At 43.2% G+C, this 20,580-nt stretch overlaps 1 protein-coding gene across 7 annotated transcripts in view; it reads left to right on the top strand.

The window, feature by feature from the left end:
* EP400 (E1A binding protein p400) overlaps positions 1 to 20,580 on the top strand; it is a 137,578-nt gene that overhangs the window by 37,580 nt on the left and 79,418 nt on the right. For all 7 annotated transcript variants that reach the window (XR_008379402.1, XM_053587150.1, XM_053587153.1 and 4 more), the window contains 7 exons: positions 333 to 518; positions 4,014 to 4,154; positions 4,725 to 4,803; positions 5,996 to 6,045; positions 6,469 to 6,526; positions 10,133 to 10,222; positions 19,965 to 20,072. Coding sequence is in view for 6 of the 7 variants with exons in the window: in XM_053587150.1 (XP_053443125.1) it covers positions 333 to 518; positions 4,014 to 4,154; positions 4,725 to 4,803; positions 5,996 to 6,045; positions 6,469 to 6,526; positions 10,133 to 10,222; positions 19,965 to 20,072 (712 nt within the window). In the remaining variant the exon portion in view is untranslated. The remainder of the gene's footprint in view (positions 1 to 332; positions 519 to 4,013; positions 4,155 to 4,724; positions 4,804 to 5,995; positions 6,046 to 6,468; positions 6,527 to 10,132; positions 10,223 to 19,964; positions 20,073 to 20,580) is intronic.

Raw genomic sequence — 20,580 nt, 5'->3', positions numbered from 1 at the left:
TTTTAAGTCTTATGGGAGCATCCATTCTCTTTCCTCAGCACCCTCCTGGAGGCACCGTGATCTTCATATCCAAGTCTTGTTCTTTTTTTGTTGTTTGAGTTCCTGGGTCTGTCCCATCCAAACACTGGAAGCAAGACACAGATCCATGGGACTGCCAAATGCGCTTCCTAGGTCTTGTCTTTGTTACTAGATTGTGATTGCTACATGCACATTCTCCCCTCAGCATTTAACTGAGCCTTTCTCATAGCAGCATTTCATGTGTTTGGTGTCTGACTTGGTGGCCACACTCAGGCATCACATGCTGACCCTGCCCCCACTTATGCTGCTCACAGGAGAACCAGGTCCATCAGCGCATAGCGGACTTAAGGAAGGAGGGTCTATGGTCTCTACGGCGGCTGCCGAAGCTTCAGGAGGCCCTACGCCCTAAATCCCACTGGGACTACCTGCTGGAAGAAGTGCAATGGATGGCCACGGACTTTGCCCAGGAGCGCAGGTGGAAGGTGGCTGCTGCAAAGAAGGTGTGTTTGCATTACAGCAGCTATTATTTTGTGTCTGCCAGTGTGGCTGGTGTTGGAATGCTATAAGGGGTGGATGGGCCACCAAACGAGCTTTTTGAAGGTTTTTGACTCATGACGTCTGGGAACAGCATGTCCCTGTTGCCTGGAGAATGACAATGTCATTTAAGTGACCTCTGAAACAGAGTCCTCAAGAGTTAAGTGTGTGCTGTCGGGATCAGACATGTTCCTGCTATAGCTCTGGTGAGACACTCGGGTTCTGTTTTTCTCCCTCTCCCTCTCCCTCTCCACCTCCTCTCTTTTCCCTTACCTTCCCTCCCCTTCCCTTTCCTTTCCTCCCCTCTGCCCTTCTCTCCCCTTCCCTTTCCTTCCCTCTTCCCTTCCTTCTTTCCTCCCTCTTCCCTTCCCTCCCTCATTCCCTCCCATCCTCTGTCCCTCCTCCCACCTCCTCCCTTCCCTTGTCCTCCCCTTTCCTCCTTCTTCTTTTTTTTTTCTTGTTAACTCATAGCTGTGTACATTAGTGCAATCAAGGGGTACAATGTGCTGGTTTCATATGCAATCTGCAATATTCTCATCAAACTGTTCAACGTAGCCTTCATGGCATTTTCTTAGTTATTGTATGAAGACATTTGTATTCTGCCTTTAGTAAGTTTCACCTGTACCCATTCTAAAATGCACCGTAGGTGTGGCTCCATCCATTACCCTCCCTCCACCCTAACCTCCCCCCTCCCTTCCCCTTCCTTGGCCCTTTCCCCATAGTCTTGTGCTATAGTTGAGTTATAGCCTTCATGTGAAAGCTATAATTTAGCTTCATAGTAGGGCTGAGTACATTGGATACTTTTTCTTCCATTCCTGAGATACTTTGCTAAGAAGAATATGTTCCAGCTCCATCCATGTAAACATGAAAGAGGTAAAGTCTCCATCTTTCTTTAAGGCTGCATAATATTCCGTGGTATACATGTACCACAATTTGCTAGTCCATCCATGGGTCGATGGGCACTTGGGCGTCTTCCATGACTTAGCAATTATGAATTGGGGTGCAATAAACATTCTGGTACAGATGTCTTTGTGATATTGTGATTTTTGGTCTTCTGGCTATAAACCTAGTAAAGGAATTATAGGATCGAATGGCAGGTCTATTTTTAGGTCTCTAAGTATTCTCCAAACATCCTTCCAGAAGGAACGTATTAGTGTGCATTCCCACTAGCAGTGTAGAAGTGTGACCTTTTCTCCACGTCCACGCCAACATCTCTGGTTTTGGGATTTTGTTATGTGGGCTACACTTACTGGGGTTAGGTGATATCTCAAAGTAGTCTTGATTTGCATTTCTCTGATGAATAAGGATGATGAGCTTTTTTTCATGTGTTTATAGATCGTGTGTCTGTCTTCTTTAGAGAAGTTTCTCTTCAAGTCCCTTGCCCACCCTGAGATGGGGTCACGTGTTCTTTTCTTGCTAATACGTTTGAGTTCTCTGTGGATTCTGGTTATTAGACCTTTATCGGAGGTATAACCTGCAAATATTTTCTCCCATTCTGAGGGCTGTCTGCTTGCTTTTACTTACTATGTTCTTGGCTGTGCAGAAGCTTTTTAGTTTGATCAGGTCCGAGTAGTGTATTTTTGATACTGCTTCAATTGCCTGGGGAGTCCTCCTTATAAAATATTCACCCAGGCCAATTCCTTCAAGAGTTTTCCCTGCACTTTCTTCAAGTATTTTTATAGTTTCATGTCTTAAGTTTAAATCTTTTATCCAGTGAGAGTCTATCTTAGTTAATGGTGAAAGGTGTGGGTCCAGTTTCTTCTTCCTCTTCTTGAGACAAAATCTTACTCTGTCCCCCTGGGTTGAGTGCCATGGCATTAAAGCTTACAGCAACCTCAAATCTTGGGCTTAAGCAATCCTCTTGCCTTAGCCTTCCAAATAGCTAGGACTATAGGTGCCTGCCACAACGACCAGCTGATTTTTCTGTTTTTAGTGGAGATAGTGTCTTGCTCTTGCTCAGGCTGTTCTCAAGCTCCTGAGCTCAAGTGATCCACTCACCTCAGCCTCCCAGAGTGCTAGGAGTGCAGGCTTGAGCCACCATGCCCAGCCCAGGTTCCTTTTCTTGCCATGCCTACCTGGCAGTTAGAATCAGGTGCCTCCAGTGCCAGGCTGGTGCCCAGGACTGACCCTCTTCAGTAAGAAGGTGGCGGGAGTCGATTCAGGGCAGCAGGGAAGCCATTCCTAGGCCTTTCTGCCTGAGCTTTGGGTCTAGTCATCCTTCCAGTTCTGTTTCCTTTCCATATAGGTGGTGGGAAGCCTTCAGGAGTGGGAGCAGCTGTCCTTTCTGTGTGGGAATAGCTATGATCTCTGGTTGCTCCCCCTTTGTCACATGTCACTGTTTCAGTGTTGAGAACTCTAGACTCGCTCTTCATATTTCCTGTACTCTGAAGATTAGGGATCAGTCCTTTGTCCTCTGCCTTGTTTGCTCCTCTTCTCTGAATTCTCCCTTCTCTGTCCCCGTTGAGGTTTGTTAGAGAAGAGCTGACATCAGGTGTGGGGAGGAGGGGGGTCAGGAGTATAGGGTATTGAATCAAGTGCTTGGGCATTTCAGAAAAACTCAGGTTTTTCTGAAGCCTTTCTTTTTTAACAAAGGAAGCTGATCCTGTACATGTGGACACTGGACTAGACAGGGTTGGGGGCTGGGCATGTGAGTACTGAGCCATGCAGGGTTGGTTTGGTTCCTGGGGGTGTGGGGGTGGTAGGGCTGGAGCTGAGGAGTAGATGGGTACATGCTAGAACCTTCTCTGTACAATGAGTGCCTGTAGCAGACCTGCCCTGCCTCACACCTATCTCCTCTCATTGGGCTGGGCAGGGAGCATGGGGGGCTGGCCCAAATGCATCCTGTGTTGAGGACAGTGAGCCCTATGGGGGTGCATGGGGGCTGTGTGCAGCCAGAACTGGGGTGGGGCAGCAGCATCTGTGCGCTCAGGGCTCTGCTGATTATTCTCATTTTCATTCACTTCTGGACATGTCTCTGAGGTATGTAAAGAATATAAACTTCTGGAAAGCAGTTTGGCAATTTAAAGCAGTAGTTTTAAAAATCTGAATTATCCTAATCCAATAATTTTTATACCTAGTAATTAAATAAATTTTGTAGCATTAATGAAACAAAATACTATTTAGTCCAATAAAAATGATGTCGATGTATGTTTATTGATTATAAAGACATTAGTCACATATTAAATTGGAAAGGAAGATTGTAGTATAATACGATATCTCATTTTTTTGTGAAAAATACATGCATTAGTTATATAACACTTCCTAGAAAAATCAAGCAAAATGTTGATAGGGATTTTTGCTTGTAATTATTTTTCCTACTGTATCCTAAGAGCATATGAGGGTGTATCTGATGATCAATTTTGTAATTTTAGGCTGGGAAGGATTTTTAAAAAACTTTTGTATACTTTTTTCTTAGCGGGACATAGAATACAACAGAAAGTTCTTGAACTTTTATTTACTAGCTTGTTAGAACTGTAGCACGCCATCATGAAGAAAAGAAGCTTCGTGAGGAAAGAGGAAAGAAAGAAGAACAGAACAGATTAAGGCGTATCGCTGCCTCAACTGCCCGAGAGATAGAATATTTTTGGTCAAATATCGAACAGGTAAATTCTGCAGTGTTGATGGGATCATAAAAATCATATGGTGTCTGAGCTAGTGAGGCTCAAGGCAGACAGCATAGGCACCACTGTTTAGGAAGGTCGTGGACATGACGCCTTGGGCCCTGTTTGCATCATCCTGACTGTTGGATTATTATTATATGGTTTGGGATAAGCCGGTTCTTGCTTCTGTACTAGTCTTTGTGTATGGAAACACAGTTACCTGTTACTCATGCACTTTGAGGTACTCGAGGACCATGGTCAGGGGCCTTCAAATTATCCTTTCTGGTATTAGTTTTCATCACTAAACGCAACTTATTTCTAGAATGACTGCACGCACTCTTCCTCTTCTTTTTAAAAATTTTTAATTCTTATCTTACCACGTAATAGAGTTTAGGCAAGATATAGTTAGATATAATAGAAATGAAAAAACACCAAATTGACAATTTCTCTTTTGAAGTAATTTGAAATGGGAGTGCACAACTGTGCTTTTAGACTATGAATTTTAATGTTTTATATGCAGAACTTCTGTAATTTACTCCTTATTAATATGCTTATTTTGCTCTTTATATTTAGGTTGTGGAAATAAAACTACAAGTAGAATTAGAAGAAAAAAGGAAAAAAGCCTTAAATTTACAGAAAGTTTCCAGGAGAGGTATGTTACTATTAAAAAAAAAAAAAAAAAAGCCTTAGTGTTTTCCAGATAGCACCTTGTTCAGATTCTCTGCTTATCAGGCAACTTCCTGGTATCATAGCTTCCTACAGAGCCTGTCAGGGAGGTGGTTTGCATATAAGCTTTGGCAAATACCTGTTCTGTCTGATTATCACCTTTCTCTTTGTGTAGCCATTCTAGTTTTATATTTCAATTCTTCTGAGATGTGCTAGTGTGAGTTAGAACACCCAAGTTGATTACCTGTGGGACACTCAGAATTGTGGTTGTGAGCCTGTGCCCTGCACTTAGTCTCAGTGGGTGAACTCACTGAGGCATTTGCTGTGCACTGTACCCCTGGTATCTCCCTGTGTGGAGTGTCCATATATTTCTTCCTTTAGACATTTCTGCTTTAGTTGTCTTCACTCATTGGACAACATGGTACATGCCAGGCACCAATGGAAGCAGCATTCATCATTTCATTGGATTCTCAGCTTGTCCCTAGGAGGGGTGGAAGGGCATAATGCTATTATTATTTTTTTTTTTTTTTTGAGACAGAGCCTCAAGCTGTTTCACCCTGGGTAGAGTGCTGTTGCATCACAGCTCACAGCAACCTCCAACTCCTGGGCTTAAGCAGCCTCCCAAGTGGCTGGGACTACAGGCACCCGCCACAACGCCCAGCTGTTTTTGGTTGCAGCCATCGTTGTTTGGCAGGCTTGGGCTGGATTCGAACCCGCCAGCTCAGGTATATGTGGCTGGTGCCTTAGCTGCTTGAGCCATAGGCACCGAGCCACATAATGCTATTATTGATGAGGAAACTAAACCCGAGAGGTGGCCTGTGCTGAAAGTCACAGAATACAAGGTAGTAAAAACCACTGTCAGCCAGCATTGTGGTGGTGCCTATAGTTCCATCTACTCTGGAGGCTGAGATGGGAGGATCAGTTGAGCCCAGGAATACAGCCTGGGCAACATAGCAAGACCCTGTCTCAAAAGAAAAAAAATCCCGCCAATAGGAAAGCCTAAACCCACTGCCTTGGGTCAGTAGAAAGAAGAGATAGGACTTGTGTTTCCTTCTTTTCTTGCATGTGGGTGGTGGTGGCAGGGCACATCTTAGGTAAGCAGGAATTCCCTTGCTGACTGTGAAAAATGTTATTGCCACAACTTTAGTGCAAACTAATCATGTACCTTGTCTCTTTAGGAAAAGAGTTGAAACCTAAGGGATTTGATACGTTACCAGAAAATTTTCTGGTAAGTTCAGGATTATTATACTTTGTAAGACAGAATGGAAACTATATGAATAAAATACAGTGCTCTAATAAAATAGAGCTATTTGTTTTCATTTGGAGAAATGTGTAAATTATGAATATTGTGTCCTTTCTTTAAACTGGTACTTTATAACTTTAGTCTCACATGGGTGTTAATTTGGCAATTTGGGAAGATAGAGCTGAACTCAACTGAGGCATTTGCCATGTGGAGATCCCCTGGGCATTGTCTATGCAGGGGATCTGTAGACTCACATTACTCTTCCAGTACCCTGAATGGAGGCTGAGGAGGGCCCACCAACCTTGCCACAGGAATCCCCACAGTCCTGAGGGCATGTGCTGACATTTCTGACATGGTTTCCCCTCTTGTCTGTTTGGACTTCATGTTTGTGATCTTTCTATATTTCAGGATTCAGGAATGTCTGGAAGAAAAAGAAAAGCTAGCACATCTTTAACTGATGACGAAGGTCTGTTCCCTCCCTTCTTGTTTTCTTTACTGTCTGCAAGGCTGTCGATGCAACCACATGTGGAATGCTCAGTGCTGCTGGAACTTCTGGCTTTAGTCTTGCAATTCTAAACCAGTTGTAAGGTATAACCTTGGCGTTTATCTAGGTGTGTCTCTCAGTATGCAGAGTAATTTTAGTATCTGCAGAGGACTTCAGATGTTTACTGGAGCACCATGGTGCTATCTGCTTTTGTGAGTTTTGGGGACTCAGGCATATCTTCACAGCACTGGGGCCACACTTGGTGTTACAGGTCCAAATCTTCCTGCCTGGAAGGTGGCCCCAGTGGTGGGCGGTAGCCTCTCCCTGGCTTGTCAGGAGAGGCTTGTGTGAATTTTAGATGATAGTGCCTTATGTGGATGAGAACAGATACTTGATCACTGGGTGTGTATGAGCTGGGGACAGTCTATGGCCATCAGCTTATGACCTGTTTCTAAACCCTTGTGGTTGAGGTTCAGACACCCTCAGGACTGGATTCTGGTCTTAGGGACAGAGAAAAGAGCAGGAGTAATGGGTTTGAGGACACTTGTCTTAGATTGGTATTTCCAGCCAGGTCCCAGGTGAGGCCTATAGCTTTGCTGGCCAGCATCAGCATAGGGTTATTGGCTCAATTTAGCAAAGAATAGTAATTTGCCCCGATTTTGAAAGATCAATGTTTCAGTATGTATTGATTTTTATTTGGAAGTCAGAGAGAGTTGGTCAGATTTTTGGCGTGAAACTCTATCATGTTTATGCTCTGTTGCATATGACAGGAGCAAACAAAGTAAATAGTGTCTCAGCTGAGCCAGAAGGCTAGGGATATGTGACCCAGCACTGGTGTGACATCTTAGAAGTGTTCTCAGGGGGTGGCGCCTGTGGCTCAGTCGGTAAGGCGCCGGCCCCATATACCGAGGGTGGCGGGTTCAAACCCGGCCCCGGCCAAACTGCAACCAAAAAATAGCCGGGCGTTGTGGCGGGTGCCTGTAGTCCCAGCTACTCGGGAGGCTGAGGCAAGAGAATCGCTTAAGCCCAGGAGTTGGAGGTTGCTGTGAGCTGTGTGACGCCACGGCACTCTACCCGAGGGCCATAAAGTGAGACTCTGTCTCTACAAAAAAAAAAAAAAAAAAAAGAAGTGTTCTCAGGGGTCTTTGCTTCTCCTGTCTGTTAGCTCTTCTGTCCTGCTTCCCAGCCTTCTTCTGTTCAGCTATTCTTCTGGACAGGTGGCTCCTGTAGCTTCAACTACTCTCTGGGTTGGTGGCTCTTGTAGTTCCAGCTGCTCTCTTGCATGGGTGGTTCCTGGAGCTCCTGTTACTCTCCAGAGTTGGTGACTCCATGGGATAGGTGGCTCTTGGAGCTCCAGCTATTCTCTAGGGCAGGTAGCTCTTGCAGCTTCGGTTAGTCTCTGAAGCAAGGGTGAGTCAGAGGACCAGCTGGTATGCTGAAGGCTCTCCTGGAAGGCCCAGCAGTGCTTTTGCCTAAAGTCCCTGGCCAGCTGGTCCTCTGCCTTGGGAGACTGGGGCTGCGACTCAGTACAAATATCAGTGGACTAGGGGGAAAGTGGAGAGTAGATGCGTTGGGGAAGCTTGCAGCGTTGGCCATGCACATTATTTTAAACGATTTTCTTTGTAGGTATTGAAGTAGTCAGGGAGCACATAAGGGGGGGGAATTAATTTGGGGAAATTGGAGGCTACATACTAGCTGCTTTGCATAGCGTACGTAGGGTAGTTTTGTCAGTCTAAGCTTTGTTTTGTTTTGTTTTGTTTTTGTAGTTTTTGGCCAGGGCTGAGTTTGAACCCGCCACCTCTGATATATGGGGCCAGCGCCCTACTCCTTTGGGCCATAGGTGCCGCCCTTAAGCTTCGTTTTGAGGGAGATTTTATTCCTTTTACTATCACTATTAGATTTATATTCTATTTATATCTGGATCTTATAAATAATAGTACAGTTTATAACTAAGCTGTAAAGATGAGCAGTCATGTCCCTTTTTGCCTTTACCCTCAAAACACACCAAACAGGGAACAGTTTAGATTTATACCTGGAGTGAAGGTCAGAGGTACTTCTGTCCCCCACGGAGTACTCCTATGTTCCCATGTGTGCTGTTCCCATAGAACTGGTGCAGAATCTCAGATGAATTTAATGCTGACCTGGGCAGTAAGAGAAACACCAGAGAATATGATAGATTTGTGTATTTCTTGTCATCTGGAAAATAATTAGGTTATTTTTTCATGAGGAGCACATTTTCCTGGTCTTGGACTCTGTTAGTGGTTGTTGAGTTTGTGTAGATTCACTTCTCCACTTTCCATGTTTTCTCACATTCTTAGGAGCAAATTTATGTATAGTCATGCATCACATGATGAGGGGGACATTCTAAGAAATATCGTTAGGTGATTGTCCTGGCACAAACCTGGGTGGTGTAGCTTACTGTATGCCTCAGCTATATGATAATGGCCTGTTGCTCCCTGGCAGCAAGCCTGGGCAGTACATTCTGTGCTGCCGTAGGGCAGGGGTCAGTATTTCTGCATCTTAACACAGAAAAGGTACAGTGAAAATACAGCATTATAATATTATGGGACCACTATTATATATATGGCCTGTTACTGACCAAAATGTCTTATATGGCCCATGACTCTATTGAAACAGACTTTGTTTATTTGACTAACCTTTATTTAAGACTTAAAGATGTCTTAGTGTAATTCAGAAAAACACTCCTCTTTATTACTCTTTTCAAAAGCTCTCCTGGCTGGAAACCAAGAGCTTAAAGGGGCCGGAGAAATGGCAGAAGGTGCTTCTAGGAGGGAGGGGCAGCTACCCCCTGCCAGGGTGTGCAGCACAGTCAGGAGTAGTAGCCTGTGGGGATCCAGGCACTTGTGTGGTTGGGGTCGGATGCCTTGGCCCACCTGGTGAGTGGTTGGGTCTCAGAAATGAGGAAATGAGTAGTTCAACCAAATGGGCAGTGTTGGATTGTTTGTCAGGGAAGGGAAGCAGGATTGTGTATTGTTGAGAGGAACCAGTGAGGGGAAAGAAGGTGCAGTTCAGTTGGCCAGGTACCCAGGTCAGAGATGGTCCATCAGCAGGGAATTTTGCTGCCAGGTTGCTGATAGTTTTTCTTTTCTCTACCAAGAGTCAAAATCTCTATTGTGAGTCATGTTCAAGGTTCAGGGTTAGAGGTCTGAGGAGGGGTGCTGATCTGGGTTATTGATTGGGGGGCGGGGCGCAGCAGAGCCAGGGAGCATGTGAGCTGGGCAAGGGTGAGTCCACTGAGGCCCTCATTAGCATACTTGTGGGTTTTCTGCAGTGGGACCCAGGGCGGGGAGGGCAGTTGGAAAGTTAGCATCCCTCTGTGTGCTAGTCTGTCATGTAGGGCTGTAATTCGGAGTCTGAAATAGAAGAAATATGGTCTTAGTTCCTGCTATTTAATTAAATTATCATTTCCAACTTTATCCTGAGATACATGTGAATTAAAAACCTCGGTTTTAATTTCTTCAGTGGCTATAGTGGCTATGCACACAATTTTGAGGCCATACAGTGTGCAGTGAGCCACTGAAAGGAGGCCAGGTTCTAATCTCACTGATAATCTGTGACCCCTTTCAGTGGAGGATGAAGAGGAGACGATTGAAGAGGAGGAGGCCAATGAAGGGGCTATAGACCACCAAGCAGAGCTCTCCCATTTAGCCAAAGAAGGTAGGCTATCAGCATCTTCCTAAAAATTGCCTTGTTAAACATTATATAGGTACAAAGAATTTTAAAAATAATGTGTTATGGGCAGCACCTGTGGCTCAAAGGAGTAGGGCACCAGCCCCATATATTGGAGGTGGCGGGTTCAAACCGTGCCCCGGCAAAAAAATAAATAAATAAAGCATTAAAAAAAGAAATGTGTTATACGTAATAATAATCTACCAGGCACTGATGATGACTAGAAGCGTGATTAGAGAACGGCAGCCTCCATGTCCTTCCTGCTGCCTGCCTCTGCCTTCATATTGCTCACGCTCCTCTCCCTACCACCTGCACCACTTCCTTATACAAACTGCGCAGCTTGCCTGTGTTAGAGCTTCATCTGACGGTACTCACACTGCAGGTTTATGGCTCCTCTTTCCACTCAGCTGTTATATTCCTGAGTCCCACCCATTTTATATGTCTTTTCACTGCCACACAACAGTCCACCATTGGTGAATGTTGGACTTACTCCTTGTGTCTGCCCTCACGGATGTGCTTCCTGTGCATCTTTCACTTTGGGTGTTCTGAGGAGCAGAAGAGCAGGGCTCGAGGACACATCGAAGTTCACAAAATTTTGCCAGCTTTTTTTGGGAGATAGGATCTCTCAAATCTATTGCCCTGGGTAGAGCGTTGTGGTATCATAGCTCACAGCAATCTCAAACTCTTGGGCTTGAGCATTCCTCTTGTCTCAGCCTCCCAAGTACCTGGGACTACAGGTACCCACCACAATGCCTAGCTAGTTTTTCTGTTAGTAGTAGAGATGGGGTCTCGCTCTTGGTCAGACTAGTCTCGAACTTCTGAGCTCAAGCAATCCACTGGCCTTGGCCTCCAAGAATGCTAGGATTATAGCCTATTGCCAGCTCTTTTAGAGTGGGTGTGCTGAGCTCTACATCTCAGGAACACTCTATTGTTTCCTTGGAAGGTTTTTCCAATCTAGTGAAAAGTATCTCCTTGTGATTTTTTTTTTTTTTTTGCAGTTTTTGGCTGGGGGTAGGTTTGAACCCACCACCTCTGGCATATGGGGCCAGCACCCTACCCCTTTGAGCCACAGGCACCACCCTCTCCTTGTGATTTTTAAGTTTCATTTCTTCCATAATAAAGTGGAGCATCTTTTCATGTTTGTTTTCTCCTTTGTCCTTTGCCCATTGCCCATTTTGATAATGGGTTCTTTTCCTTATTAACTTGTAGGTATCATTTACATATTCTGGTCATGAATTCTTTGTAAATTATATGTTACAGTGACCTTTTCCCAGCTGGTGTGTCTTTTCATTCTCTTTATGGTAACTTTTGATGAAAGGTGTTCTTAATTTTAGTGTGTAGTAAGTCCTCACTTAATGTCATCTATGAAATGGACAGCAGGTCCTTGAATAATATTGTTTCCTTTAACATCTTTTCATTATAATATTGATAAGAAAAAAATTGGTTTTGTATACAAGTGAACCTTGAACAATGCAGGGGTTGGGGTGCCCACCCCTCTCATAGTCAAAAATGCACAGATGATTTTTAACTCCTCCAAAATTTAATGACTAGTAGGCTGCTACTGATTGGAAGCCTTACTGATAACATAAACAGTAGATTAACACATATTTTATATGGTATATGTACTATATACTATATTCTTATAAGAAAGTAAGCTGGAGAAAAGGAAATATTAAGAAAGGGCTGGGCGGCGCCTATGGCTCAGTCAGTAGGGCGCCAGCCCCATATACCGAGGGTGGCGGGTTCAAACCCAGCCCCGGCCAAAACTGCAACCAAAAAATAGCCGGGCGTTGTGGTGGGCGCCTGTAGTCCCAGCTACTCGGGAGGCTGAGGCAAGAGAATCGCTTGAGCCCAGGAGTTGGAGGTTGCTGTGAGCTGTGTGAGGCCACGGCACTCTACCAAGGGCCATAAAGTGAGACTCTGTCTCTACAAAAAAAAAAAAAAAAAAGAAAGGGCTAAGAGGCTGGGCATGGTGGCTCATGTCTGTAATCACAACAATCTGGGAGGCCAAGGCAGGAGGATTGCTTGAGGCCAAGAGTTTGAGACCATCTTTTTTTATAATTTTTTTTATTTCAGGTTAATGTGAGGGTACAGACAACCAGGTCACAATGTTTGAATTTATAGGTAGAGTCCCTCTTATAGTTGTGTCCTGTACCCAAAAGGTATGCCATACATCCCTACCTTGTGTCCAGTAAGTGGGAGCACCCCAAACTCCTCTCCTTCCCCTCCTTCCTCCTTCATTCACACCCTCCCCCCCAACTTGAATTGAAAAGAATTTTTCTCCTCTGTGGACATGTATTAGATCATCTACTGGCTTCATATTAGTATTGAGTACATCAAATATTTGCTTTTCCATTCTTCTTTTTTTTTTTTTTAGAGACAAGAGTTTCACTTTATCGCCCTCAGTAGAGGGCTGTGGCATCACAGCTCACAACAATCTCCAATTCCTAGTCTTCGGTGATTCTCTTGCCTTAGCCTCCTGAGTAGCTGGGACTACAGGCGCCCACCACAATGCCTGGCTATTTTTTTGTTGTTGTTGCAGTTTGGCTGGGGCCGGGTTTGAACCCACCACCCTCCGTATATGGGTCCAGCGCCCCACCCACCTAGCCACAGGTGCCGCCCCTGCTTTTCCATTCTTCTAATGCTTTGAAAGAATGTATTTCAGCTTCATCCAGGTTGATATAAAAGATGTAAAGTCACCATCATTGGCTGAATAGTATTCCATGGTATACACATATCACAGTTTATTAATCTTTTCCTGAGATGATGGACATTTAGGTTGTTTCAATATCTTGGTTGTAAATCGAGCTGCGGTAAACAATCTAGTGCAAATGTCTTTTTTTCTTCTGTGTAGATACCTATGTAGTGGGATTGCAGGGTCAAAGGGGAGAGAGATCTAATCTGGTTTCTTTGAGGATTCGCCATACTTCTTTTCAAAGAGGCTGTATGAGTTTTTAGTGTAAAACAATATAGAATTGTTCCACTCTTTGCACATCCACACCAGCGTCTGTACCTTTGGGACTTTGTGATGTGGGTTATTCTCACTGGGTTAGATGATATCTCAGGATAATTTTGATTTGCATTTCTCTGATGACTAGAGATGATGAGCATTTTTTCATAGTTTGTTAGCCATTGGTCTGTCTTCCTCAGAGAAGGTTCTGTTAATGTCTCTTGCCCAGTGATAGATGGGATTGTTAGCTCTTTTTTTGTTCATTGAGTTCTCTGTAGATCTGAGTTATCAACCCTTTGTCAGATTCATAACATGCAAATAAATATTTTTTCCCATTCTGAAGTTTGTCTATTTGCTTTGATTGTTGTGTCCTTGCTGTGTAGAAGCTTTTCAGTTTAATTAAGTGCCATTTGTTTATTTTTGTTGTTGCAATTGCCACTGAAGTCTTCTTCATAAAATCTTTCCCCAGCTTACATTTTCAAGAGTTTTTCCCACACTTTCTTCTATGTTTTTTTTTGTGTGTGTATGTGCAGTTTTTGGCCAGGGCTGGGCTTGAACCCGCTACCTAGCCAAGGCTTCCACGTGCTGGACCCTCAGAACATGGAGAAAAATGTCACAAAGAGCTTGGATAACCTGACCAAGGTCCCAGGGTTAGTCTGCAAACACTAGATTTGAACCTAGCAACTGTAAGTCAACTACCCAAGACACTGCTTTTCTGACAGGAAGTGTCCTCTTCAAAGCACAATGAGATAAAGTTGTCCACCACAGGCACTAATTTAGCACTTCGGTGAAACTCCTACCCAGCATAAAAAAACAAGAAAAGTAAGAAAAGAAACAAGGATTATAAAGAAAAACTTATTCTTCAGAGAAGAAGTGATTGTATACAAAGAATTGATGAAAGTTCAACAAAGTTGGTGGATATAAATAAAATACTGGGGCTTGGCGCCTGTAGCTCAAGTGGCTAAGAAATTTAAAACTCATGCCAAAAAATAGCCGGGAGTTGTGGCAGGCGCCTGTAGTCCCAGCTACTCGGGAGGCTGAGGCAAGAGAATCGCTTAAGCCCAGGAGTTGGAGGTTGCTGTGAGCTGTGTGAGGCCATGGCACTCTACCAAGGGCCATAAAGTGAGACTCTGTCTCTACAAAAAAAATACCGAATTTCTACAAAGCTAACAAATTTAAAATATACCATTTAGTACAACTTCAAAAAATACAGAAGGTACCAAGAAAAAAAGTATACTAAAGTCACATTTTGACTTCTGCAACTCTAAGAGCTGCAAGCTATAATATACAAGATGACAAACATTACTGGTATATATTGACTATTATAATTTAATACAATTTTTTCCTTTCATAAAATGTGTATACATTTTCTGGCACCCTCTGTATATAGCATCTAGAAATAAATTGAACACAAGATATGGAATCATAAAATTTGATTGAAAGCTATTTAAGAATAAGTAAATTGAGAAGCATATTTTGATCATAGATTGGAAAGGTTCAACTCCATAAAGATGGCAATTGTCACCAATGTACTCAATGCAATTAAATTAGAATCAAAATTCCCAACAGTTTTTTTCTGTGAAACTGGATGAACTGATGCTAATATGCATCTGAAATAGTCCCAAAATAGTCAAGAGGCCCTCCCAAAACAGCAAGAAACTTACCTAACAAGACATCAAGAACTATTATAAAGCAATAGTAATTAAGATAGTGTGGTATTAGCACAGAAATTGGTATAAATGGTCTAATAAAACGATAACAGTTCCAGAAGGATACACTCATAAAGGAAGCTAAATTTATGCGCAAGTTGGTATAGCAGATTGGTGGGGAAAAGATGGGCTTTTCAAGTGTTTCCAGAATAATTAGTTAGTTACACATTTAACAAAAATGAAAAAGGAAATTGCACTCTTATTTCATATTACAAACAAAAGCATTTTTTTTTTTTTTTTTGAGAGAGGGACTTATTACATTTGTCCAGGCTGATGTCAAATCCTGGGCTCAAGTGATCCTCCTGCCTCAACCTCCTGAGTAGCTGGGACTAAAGGCACACACTACTATGAGGCCTGGCTTAAAAGCAATTCTTGATGGACTAAAGACATGATATAAAATGCTACAGGAAAACATTCCTGTGAACAAGACTGATGAATTCAATTACAAAACATCCTCACTTAATATCCTCAGTAGGTTCTTGGAAACTGCAATTTAAGCAAAATGATAAATAGTTGATCCTTGAAGAACATGAGTTGAACTTCAAGGGTCTATTCACATGCAGATTTTCTTCTGCCTCTGCCACTGAGACAGCAAGACTGACCCCCAGCCTACTCCATGTGTAGATGAAGATCTTTATGATAACCCACTTCCACTCCATGACCAGTAAATATATTTTCTCTTATGACTTTTTTTTTGAGACAGGGTCTCCTCTGTTTGTGGGACACAACTCACAGCAACCTCAAACTCCTGGGCTCAAGCAATCCTCCTGCCTCAGCCTCCTGAATAGCTGCGACTATAGGGGTCTGCTACAATTCCCAGCTAATTTTTCTATTTTTTGTAGAGAGGAGGTCTCACTCTTACTCAGGATGGTTTCTACCCATAGCTAATATCATACTCAATGGAGTGAAACTGAAAGCTTTTCCACTCAGAACTGGAACCAGACAAGGATGTTCTCTATCACCACTTCTATTCAACATAGTGCTTAAGTTCTAGCCAATGCAGTCAGGCAACGGGAGGATATAAAGGGCATCTAAATGGAGGCAGAGGAGGTCAAACCCTTGCTCTTTGCCAATGATATGATCTTATACTTAGACAACCCCAGAGACTCAACCACTAGACTCCTGGAAGTGATCAAGCCTTGGCCTGTCCAATACTGAGTGTTCTTGGCTACTGCTTTTGACACTGTAAAGTGATCCCCAAAACTGGGGTCCAACCTGAAGGCCAAGAGCATTCTTGGCTTCATGGAAGAAGGAATTGAAATGCAAGCTTTAAATTGGAAGCGAAAGCAGCGTTTATTAAACAGCAACGAACAGGCTGCCCTGTAGAGTAGCCACTGTATACTGTTGGCAAACTCTGTATGAATATCTCTTGATTATATGCTGATAAGAGGTGTACTATTCATGATTTTTGGCAAAAGGGTGGAGATTTCCAGGAATAGAGGTTCCTCCTTTTTTCATACCATGGGAGGTAACTTCTGCAGGTTTTCATGGTGATTATAAATTGTCATGGGCTGGTGGGAATTTCTTTTAGTGGCAAATACAAGCAAGGGTATGATGAGCTGCAAGGACAGGCAGAGTTTGGTCTCTTAACCAGTTTTTTCACTGCATCTTTTTTTCCTATTTTTGTCAGAGATTTTGGTTTGGGTCTTGCAAAAATCTTGCAGCTTTTTAATGAGTTAGGCCTAATTATGCTTTTAATCTTTCGCCATTGAGCATGATGTATAGTTGTGGGATTTTGTTTAGTTTTGTTTTTTCTTTTACTATTTCCATCATTACTGCTTTCATCTTACATGCAGTTTTTTTTAACTATAAACAGTCTCACTCTGTTGCTTTGGGGGTGAGTGCCACAGTGTCATCATAGTTCACAGCACCCTCAAATTCTTGTATTCAAGCTGTCTTCTTGCCTCAGCTTCCTGAGTATCTGGAACTACAGGCACCCACCACAACTTGCCTGGCTGATTTTTCTATTTTTAGCAGAGATGGGGTCTTGCTCTTATTTGGGCTTGTCTCAAACTTCTGAGCTCAAGTAGTCAACCTGTCTTGGCCTTCCAGAGTGCTGGGATTATAGGTATGAGCCATTGTGCCTGGCCTATTTTTTCATTTTGAAGACAGTCTTCCTGGGTCATTGGGGCTAGGGTGTAGTGCCATCATCATAGCTCATAGCAACGTCAACCTCCTGGGCTCAGTAGCTGAGGCTACAGGCACCCACCACAAGAGTTGGCTAATTATGTGTATATACATATATATATATTTTTTAGTAGAGATGGGGTCTCACTCTTGCTCAGGCTGGTTTTGATCTCTTTTATTTATTTATTTATTTATTTTTGAGACAGAGTCTCAAGCTTTTGCCCTGGGTAAAGTGCCATGGTATCACAGCTCATAGCAACCTCAAACTGTTGGGCTTAAGCGATCCTCTTGCCTCAGACTTCCAAGTAGCTGGGACTACAGGTGCCCACCACAACACCCGGCTATTTGTTGTTGTTGTTGCAGTTGTCATTGTTGTTTTAGCTGGCTCAGGCTGGATTCTAACCCACCAGCCCCGATATATGTGGCCAGCACCCTTCCCACTGAGCTATGGGCACTGCCCTGGTTTTGATCTCTTGCCCTCAAGGGATTCTCCCACCTCTGATTACGGGTATGAGCCATTGTGTTACCCTCTGTAGAGTGTTGTTGGGTCACAGCTCACAGCAACCTCAAACTCTTGGACTTAAGCAATTCTCTTGTCTCAGCCTCCCAAGTAGCTGGGACTACAGGCACCTGCCACAATATCCAGCTATTTTTAGAGATGAGGTCTTGCTCTGGCTCAGGCGCTCACCACAACGCCCAGCTATTTTTTTGTCGTAATTGTCATTGTTGTTTGGAAAGCCCGGGCTAGGTTTAAACCTGCCAGCTCTGGTGTATGTGGCTGGCGCCCTAGCCGCTAAGCTACAGGTGCCCATCTTTTCATTCTTTTTGAACATTTTTTTTTTCCTTTTTTGGGGGTATCAGTTATTTTGTATCCATGATATTCACTGTTTATGTTTTTTTGAGACAGAGCCTCAAGCTGTCGCCCTGGGTTCAGTGCTGTGGCATCACGGCTCACAGCAACCTCCAACTCCTGGGCTCAAGCGATTCTCCTGCCTTTGCCTCCCAAGTAGCTGGGACTACAGGCACCCGCCACAATGCCCGGCTATTGTTTTTTTTTTTTTTTTTGGTTGTAGCTGTCTTTGTTGTTTGGCAAGCCCAGGCTGGATTCGAACCCGCCAGCTCAGCCACAGGGACCAAGCCAATTGTTTATGTATTTTTTATTAATCTGTAGTGTTACTGTACACTTAACTACAAGATTTCAGAACTTTATGATTTTTTATGAATAGAATTCAGTTTTCTTTTCTTTTCTTTTTTTTTTGAGACAGAATCTCATTATGTTGCCCTTGGTAGGGTGCTGTGGCATCACAGCTCACAGCAACTTCAAACTCCTGGACCCAAGCGATTTTCTTGCCTCAGCCTCCCAAGTAGCTAGGACTATAGGCGCCCACCACAATGCCCAGCTATTTTTTGGCCCAGGCTAGATTCAAACCTGCCAGCTCCGATATATGTGGCTGGACCCTAGCTGCCTGAGCTACAGACGCCAAGCCAGCGCCCAGCTTTTTTTTTTTTTTTTTTTTTTTGCCATTGTTGTTTAGCTGGCCTGGGCTGGTTTCGAAGCTGCCATCCTCAGTGTATATGACTGGCTCCATAACCACTTTGCTACCCGTGCCGAGCCAGGATTGAGTTTTTCATTTGAGAGATTTTTCATCACTAATAGGCAAAAAAATTTTTTTTTTTGTAGAAACATAGTCTTACTTTATCGCCCTCAGTAGAGTGCTGTGGCAGCACAGCTCACAGCAACCTCCACCTCCTGGGCCTAGGTGATTCTCTTCCCTTAGCCTCCCGAGCAGCTGGGAGTACAGGTACCCGCCACAATGCTTGGCTATTTTTTTGTTGCAGTTTGGCCGGGGCCGGGTTCAAAACTGCCACCCTTGGTATATGGGATCGGCGCCCTACCAACTGAGCCACAGGCGCCGCCCTAACAGGCAAAAATTTTTTTTTCTTTCTTTTTTTTTTTTATTGTTGAGGATTCATTGAGGGTATAAGAAACCACGTCACACCGATTGCATTTGTTAGGTAAAGTCCCTCTTACAATCGTGTCTTGCCCCCAAAAGGTGTGGCACACACCAAGGCCCCAACCCCCTCCTTCCTTCCCTCTCTCTGCTCTTCCTTTCCCCACCCCTTTCTCCTTCTTTCTCTCTCTGCTCTCCCCTTCCCCTACCCCCACTGTGTCCTTAAAAGTCCTCATATCAAAATTGAGTACATAAGATTCATGCTTCTCCATTCTTGTGATGCTTTACTAAGAGTAATGTCTTCCACTTCCATCCAGGTTAATACAAAGGATGTAAAGTCTCCATTTCTTTAATGACTGAATAGTATTCCATGGTGTACATGTACCACAGCTTGTTAATCCATTCCTGAGTTGGTGGGCATTTAGGCTGTTCCACATTTTGGTGATTGTAAATTGAGCTGCAATAAACAGTCTAGTGCAAGTGTCCTTATGATAAAAGGATTTTTTTCCTTCTGGGTAGGTGGCCCAGTAGTGGGATTGCAGGATCAAATGGGAGGTCTAGCTTGAGTTCTTTGAGGTTTCTCCATACTTCTTTCCAAAAAGGTTGTATTAGTTTGCAGTCCCACCAGCAGTGTAAAAGTGTTCCCTTCTCTCCACATCCACGCCAGCATCTGCAGTTTTGAGATTTTGTGATGTGGGTCATTCTCACTGGGGTTAGATGATATCTCAGGGTGGTTTTGATTTGCAATTTCTCTAATGGACAGGGATGATGAGCATTTTTTCATATGTTTGTTAGCCATTCAACAGGCAAAATTTTTTAGAAGAAGTAAATGTGCTGTTAGAAGATATATTCATTTTCTAAGGAATGACCTAAAGCCAGGAAGAGAAATGTGTGTGCCAAAGATCCCCTTTGTACTTCTTATGGTGGGTGCTACTCTTCCTAGTTAGGTGTCTCCTTAGGAATTATAGCCTTTCTTCCTACCATCCCTCCAGCTGAGCTGCCCTTGATCGACCTGGTGAAGTTATATGAAGGTGCCTTTCTGCCAGGTTTCCAGTGGCCTCAACCTAAACCTGATAGTGAAGAGACAAGTGAAGAAGAAGGTATGTTTATAGCATTTTTAAATAATTCTGATTGAAAAACCAAAGCCAAATTATAGACGAAAACATAATAAGGTTTAAAAAATTTCTTTTAGTTTGATGAAAGAAAAAATTGGAAACATTTAATGTTATTTTATATTGAATAGAAATTTATTGAATTCTATGCTTTTTATTAACTGTCAGTTAATCAGAGCACTTGATCAAGTTATGAAGGATGTAGAAATATTTTTCTCTATCTTTATAAAAGTTACAGTTTTATGGACCTAGATTTTATCCTATTTATTTAGGTTGTGCTAAGTTTGTTCAACATATCAATTTTGAGTAGTTTATTTTGCTTATTATTGAACATGCCACACAGATACGCAGAACACACCACAAAGACTCTTTTCTCTGTCTCATTTCTGTAATGGTACATCCCTGGATATCTTCCCAGGGCCTTTCAAGACCGTTCTGGCACCAGGACCAGAGGCAGGAGAGGTGGCATCTCCCTTGTTTCCCACATTTGGGGAAC

This window comes from Nycticebus coucang, chromosome 4 (genome assembly GCF_027406575.1).
Source record: "Nycticebus coucang isolate mNycCou1 chromosome 4, mNycCou1.pri, whole genome shotgun sequence".
In the NCBI taxonomy this organism is placed as follows: domain Eukaryota; kingdom Metazoa; phylum Chordata; class Mammalia; order Primates; family Lorisidae; genus Nycticebus; species Nycticebus coucang.
This window is presented reverse-complemented; position numbering and strand designations above follow the sequence as displayed.